This window comes from Ischnura elegans, chromosome 1 (assembly GCF_921293095.1).
Source record: "Ischnura elegans chromosome 1, ioIscEleg1.1, whole genome shotgun sequence".
In the NCBI taxonomy this organism is placed as follows: Eukaryota; Metazoa; Arthropoda; class Insecta; order Odonata; family Coenagrionidae; genus Ischnura; species Ischnura elegans.
In genome coordinates, this window is record NC_060246.1 from 61,737,622 (window position 1) to 61,744,825 (window position 7,204).

The following is a 7,204-nucleotide window of genomic DNA, read 5'->3' on the forward strand; positions in this document are numbered from 1 at the left end:
TAGCATTGCCATGGTGCATCAACGAGTTCATAACAACGCGTAATAGGATTATCGTGATCCTGCGTGAGAAATTATATCACTATTTGCGTTCAGTAGAATCGTTATTCTGGGCATTGAATTTTTGCTAAAAAACAAACTGGGCTATCTTATGAAATACTATCGTGAACAATGGTATAAACATTCATTCGGTTTAAATAAGCCTATAATGAATGCATAAGAAATAAAAAAGTGTGACTATATATGACTTAGTAAATGATGCCTCTCTAACTGCAAGAATGATACTGTATGCGAGAAGAACAAACACTTAAGGCAACAAGTAATATTTTTCTCTATTAATAAGTATCAAGGTAATTAACGTTTACGCCCCTTTTTTCACAATCCATTTATGTATACTTTTATCCTAGCTAATGAAGAGAATATTGATTTTTTCAGGCGTGGCTTTTGCTTCATATAATGGAAAATAAAAATTTAAGGTGTTGATCGGTAGTTTTTTCAGACACTTTTCCATTTGTAACATTTCGAATGAAAACAGTGAAATGTAGCTATATCTCAAACTGATTACGCTGATAATAAAAACAGAGGCTTAAAAGGATGTTAAATTTTCCGTCTGAGGGAAGTTTTACATAGTTTCATACTCTACATATTTTCATGATATCATTAAAAATAAGTTACCTGTGATTTCTGTAGATAAATAATGTGAAACGTTTGGGCAAGATAACTTGGCATAATAATAGCTGATTCAACTGATAGAAGGCTTATTTCAATTGAAAAGTATCAGCAACGCATTCTATTTCAGGATTTAAATCGACTATATTTTCATATTTTCCTGTGTCAAATCTCATCCTCAAAAGCTTAAGTTTCTGTGATTACTAAATATGTAGTCCTCAATGTGCGGCATATGAACTTTTTTATAATTTTCTCATGTATTGTTTTCTTCAAATAATTTCTTATATTATTCAGTTGATTTCGAACCATGGCTTTAAAAGATGAGTACGGAAAATGTTGACATGAAAAATATGAAATATATATTTAGGTTGCATGGATTGCATTACAGGCAGTTGTAAGCTCGTATATTTCCCTCTTAAATCTGTTAATATACTTAAGCTGTTAGCTGCATTACAAAATTGAAATCATTAATAAAGAATTGATTACGTGCTGGTTTTTCGTTCTGTAAAGTGGTAAATTGATGTTTTAAGTCAAATGATTCCTTAAATTTTAAAGAAGACATTTCATATGAACGTAAGGGAAGGAAGCACTTATTTTGAACAGGTACTTCACGAGCTTGTAAGGTGAGGGAAGAATTATTTGGTTTCTGGTGACTCTCGTCGCTCCCCTGTATTTTCCGTTTCTCCACGATAAAAAACGCCCCTTGAGGATAACTGCTTCCTCAAAGTTGTAATCTCTCTTATTATATCTTCCTGGGGGAAATTTCGAATGCATCCCATGGAATTGAGGCTCAGAAAAATTTCTTTTACCAATCCACCTTGTCCCAAGACAGCCGCCATACTATTCAATAGCTTAGGTAAAAATGCAAGTTTCAATGATTATTTTACGTTCTTATCGCTGTACACAATAGTTTTTTTTAGTTCACAAAACATAAATAAGATCTTTTTCAAGTTTTACGTAAACCAGGCAAGGCTGCATATGTGATTCTATGGAATTCTGCCGCGGCGATTCTACGATATGCTGGTCGAGTATCTAAGACTGGTATCTATAAATATATATCTATAAATATATATTGTGTCCCTTGAAAATGTTATACCTGTGAGATGTTTGAATTATGCATGAAAAACTGCCTTTCATTAAAATCCGCAACGATAGGAGATTACGGTCTGATTCGTAAACCATCAATTTGGGGATGATAGATGGCTGATATTCATCCGAATTGCGACTATTTAAGGGTTGCTGCGTCAGTGAGCGCTATTCGGAATGTTACAATACGAATAATTGAAATTCATTATGTTTAGAGACATAAAATGCAGTTGATGTTTTGTAACAGTTTCATGAAACTAAATTTATGATGCGCATGATTCATTAATGGAAAGCTAAAAATATATTTTTTAATGTTAATATCATCTAATAGTAATCATTTTTACAGTACTTCTCGTGGATATAATCTGAGATTTCAGGCGAGATGGAGTGGAAACGGAACATAACAATGAAGCAGGAGCAATTTACACAATTTTATATTTATTTTACGACCGGTTTCGCCTATAGCATCATCGGGTACATAAAACAAGGGTGCAAAGGCTTAAATAGGAAGGCAGGTTGGGGGTATTAAGACGGAGGAAGGGGAAGAAAGGAAGGGAAGGGTGTACAGTCATAGCTGCTTGGGGGTTGGAAAGACCAAAGTAGGAGTCGGTGAGGACGTATGACGAATATACAAATACGTGAATGTTTAAAACAACTAGATGACCTCAATGTGAAATCTTCTCTCTCGAAAAAGATTGGTCGGAAGGCCAGGGGCCTTTCCGTCTTCCCGTCTTACCACCCCAACCTGCCTTCCTATTTAAGCCTTTCCACACCTTGTTATATGTACCTGATGATGCTATAAGCGAAACAGGACGTACAACAAATATAAAATTGTGGAAATTGCTCCTGCTTCTTTGTTATTTCTCGTGGAGATATTTGAGGTAACAATATGATGCAATTATTTATCCTAAAATTTATAATTAATGCTAAAATCGGTGAGAGGTGAAATATTTGTTTAACAAATTGAGATATTTTAGTGAAAACCTTGTGATAAAGTCTATGATATACAGAATAATAATTGCAAATTTAATTTATTTTAGCGCAGATAATATAGTGCTTTATTATCGTTTCTAATCTCTATTTACCATAAACTGGTTCTGTATTTAATTAGCAAAATTAATTTGATTTTGAAGGGTCGACTTCGATGTTGATGCGCTAATTCATTGGCCTAGTGGAACGATTGCTCTGTAGATGGTGTTTGCGGTATCTATAGAAAATGCCACTTGTATTATTTAGTTTGATCAGAAGGTAATAACGAAATCGTTTTATTCACAATACTATGGAAAAGTTTTACGGGACTATTTATGAAATAAAATGTCTGCTCAATACGGGGAAATCGGCTGATTTTTGTTTTAAAGCATTCAATCCTTTACTTTTAAGGCCTCCATTTATCGTATTCGAATAGTTTGAAATCATTGCTGGGTGATAAATGGAATTTGGTCATATTGAATGCGGTGAAGTGAGATAGTAAGAGTGACAAATCCTTGGGAAAGCCCCGCTTACATTCTAGATAGAAGGACATAATCATACTACCTGATAACGGTGAAAATGAAAATTCTGCTCATTATTCAAAAACTAGTTCTCAGTATCATTTTTAGTGATAAGATTTCAAATTGTCTTATTGACCGTGAAATCGTAAATTGAAAATGATAAAGTAAAATATCTGAAACCGACAAAGATATCATAGCTTAGGTTTCACTACGAAGACAACTAGACAAAAACACAAACTATGGCAATAATTAATAAATTTAGATACGAAACCAACTACCATATTAAGATCGTGGAAAGAGTGATGGATTTAATGTACAGAAAAGGAATATGTGCTCAGCCGTAGACAAAATAGACTGTGAGTGAAGTGAGCACATGTTGAAAGAATCAATTTGTTTTGAAAACCAATGTATCCTTAGCAGGCCTAAAGGGTATCCGCAAAGAGCTGGAACACCATCTCTTAGAAATCAACGAAATTAACACCAATTAGCGCGTGTGTTCCTGAACCTTTTTCCTACCCCAAAGTATCGGGAACCATAATAAATCCAAAAGAATGTGGAATACTGACTTTATTAATTCTAATAATGAAATTCACTTCGATTTGCTGCAGGGTGAAATTTTAAGGGGAATTTGATAAGTGAGTGTAGTTTTTCATAGCCTTCAAGGCCCCCTGCTATGGATGATGATAAACTACAAAGCCGAAAAGTCGATGCCCAACCAAGCTTTCACCCCGCTAGCACTCGAAAATTTCACGATAAATATGATGGCTGTCTCAGAAATACCAGTGTCGTCTGAAAAAAAATATCATTTGAAGAGAGATGCTTTTCTTGATGTGAATTATGTGGGTAAACTTCTCACGGTATTCACACCGAGTTATAAACACCATTTCTGCCAAAAATGGAGTTTCTTACCGGGTGGAAATCACGAGACAAGTTTACCCACAGTATCGTCTATGCATCGGCCTGGCTGAAGAATTTATCCCTTGGGTAAACGGTAGATTTCTGTGGAGGAAAATGTTGGCAGGGGTATTCTTTATACGACAAAAAATTTCAAGATGATACCAAAAGTTTAGAACGAATGGTACGTAGCGAAAACAGACTGATCTATTGGATGTGATGAGTCCTCCTAATATCACATTTCAGCTGGAGACCCGAGTTATTTACCCAGAAAATGAAGACAGAACACTACTTCGAGAAGGAAGTATTCGTCAGAAATTCCACCCGCTTGAAAACCGAGGGCACTTGAATATCTAGCGAATACGTTAAAATAACAAATGAAACGATGAACAGGTGGCAAGAGGGTCTTTCGATGTGTCTCACCTGAAGCTGTGTTGAGCTGATTCTCTCGATGTGCAGCTGGGCTGTTGCTGGCGGCAGAGACACGGGGTTGAGTGAGGTTGGACCCACGGTGCGGCTGTCTATATCCTCTCGCGACCCTTCCCCCCTCCTCTGCCGCACCCCTGTAGTCCCCCACCCCTCGACACAAAACCGACCGCAGGCCACGCCCCCTTTTGCACTTCTCCCCTCTCTTTCGCCAATTGCGTCCTTCCCTAATAACATCATTCACGTACTTCCTCGGGCTTAGTTATTGCATTTGCCGTTTTAATTTATTTCTTTTTTCAAAGAAACATGTTTTTCAAAGAAAAGGAGCAGATTAATTTATTTTACTTTCAAGGGAGATTTTTCAAAGCGTTGTAATGAATCGAATTAGCACGTGCCTTTTTTCCATCTGAGAATAGTTTCAACCGCAGAAAACATCAACTGTACTACCAGTATAGTCTCATCGGTATCTTTCTCGTCATCAGCCAATTGTTTAGGGAGCAATTTAATTGGAGGTTGAATTTTAAATTCCCTAATTAGCACATGTCTCCGTTTCACATTCAAAACGCTACGCTTCACCACATGTCCTCCTGTTCATGTGTTTCAAGAGCCATGCACATTTGGTGGCAAAAACTTTCATATTTTCTGGCTTTCTATGGTTTCCTACAATTTTTAATCCATTTATTTTTTGCGCAATTACTGATGTTGCGTGACCTTTGGCTAGGTAAGTGATTTCAAATTGCTCTCTTTCTTATCTATTTTTTTCTGCCGTCAACTCCGTCTATCGCAGGCAACCTCTTCTCTCTCCGAACCCTTTATCGGTCCTAATATCAATCTCTACATCTATACTGTCTCCCCTCCTCACTTTGCCCCGAGTCTCATAATCCTTTTCTCTCTCCTCCTTCTCCTCGGGCCGTTATCCATTTTCCGTGTTCATTCCCATGTGTCATTACCCCGTCCGCCATTATGTGCCACTAAACTGAAAGGTTACCTTAACTCGAAGCACCTTTTTTTACGACCATAGAAACACGCTAAACTCCTTTAGCATGTTATCGAATCGCATCGACGAGAACCGAATATTATATGTACGGCGGGGTGTAAAAGTTAAATCGGTTATTCGGGCAATTAAATTGGGATGCTTTTAACGTGAAGCTATAAATCCATTTTACATGTTGGAGAATTGGTAGGTGTTCACCACTTAACCTCTTGTCCTGAGCCAAAGACGCAAATTTATTGTTATAATCTGGGTTCCTTTCCATTATTCATCTCCCCCCCAACTCTTACCTCCATTAATTTTGCCTAATCAAATCGTTGATTAAAATTGCTCGTACCAGCACATGCCCTCAGCGATTTCGCGCTTTTAACGAGAACGGTAATGTGCGCAAACATATTTGAGTAAACAAGATTTCCCTGCGACTGCCTTTTTGACTTTGTATCGTGAAAGTGTGGGCGTCATATTCCCACAATTCCCACAACTTTCTATCCCTCTGAAACTATCTGTGATTGTGAAAGGTATCAGGTTATTTTTGCAAGAAGTGTAGACTCCAGAGCAATTAAAAGATATACTAAACAACGTTATAATGGAGATTAATTCAGCTCAAATTTCAAACATGGATAGAAATTTTTTATCCAAATATATGACTTTCCATTGCATTTATTTGCTCTTAATTACAGATCACTTATTTTCTCATCCGGTTTGAGCGGAGAAATCACGGGAACATCTTTAAAAAATAGTTGATGAAGAAGAAGATTTACAGAAGAATTGTAAAATCAAGATAAATTCGGGAAAAAGATAAGTGAAAATCTTACCTTGAATGAGAGTTTCGTGTATATATCTCAAGTATATTAAACGATATTTATTTCTGCTCTGGCAACTCTTTGGTATAAATTATTTTAATTGTAGCATGCCGTTGCTTCCATTTAACGAGATTTTTCATGCATTCATAAGCCGGAAAAAATTGAATAAACACTAAAAATAAATCGTCTTTTTTTAATGAATCCAAATATTCTAAATATTGTAGAAATTTTCTCCCTTAAGATCAAATGATAAAAATGGACATTTTTTGAAACATTAGCCAATTGTTGCCAATAATTAATTGTTTGGAATATGTAGATATATGAATTTTATCGAAACAATTTACTAAAGTATTTTATTATAGATTGAAAATTTCTTTGATGCACATAGTTTTAGTGTGTAAAATATTTTCAAATGAGACTAATGAAGAAATTATAATGAGACTATATCATTGCTAATTACACTAAAGTCATTTAGGAAAAGAAGAGCTATTTGATTAAAAAATATGAATGGGAGATAAATCATGTTCATCTTTAAAAAAATGAAATTCGTCAATAAATTGCTAGTACAATAAACAGTCATCGAAAATTTTTGATGAAGATATTTAGAGTGTGCAAAATGGATATCTGCTTCAACGACTAACTGGTGAACTCCAATAGAATTTTTGATTTTGCCTTTTTCCATGACATATTTTTTTCTGCCGAATTTTAAGCACTAGAGGAGAGGGCAGCAAAATTCATGCAATACGATGGGAAAAATATTATTATTACAATCAATATTATTATTATTATTATTGTACAGGAAATTTAAAAAAAACAATTAGGGAGATATTGAAAGCACTCATTAGTAG

General features: G+C 35.5%; 1 protein-coding gene across 1 annotated transcript in view; it reads right to left on the minus strand.

The window, feature by feature from the left end:
* The window catches only part of LOC124153601, a 28,538-nt gene extending 23,739 nt beyond the window's left edge, over positions 1–4,799 (minus strand). Inside the window, exon 1 of the mRNA XM_046526918.1 lies at positions 4,560–4,799. Within this exon, the coding sequence (XP_046382874.1) occupies positions 4,560–4,799 (240 nt within the window). The remainder of the gene's footprint in view (positions 1–4,559) is intronic.
* Positions 4,800–7,204: the final 2,405 nt, after the last annotated feature.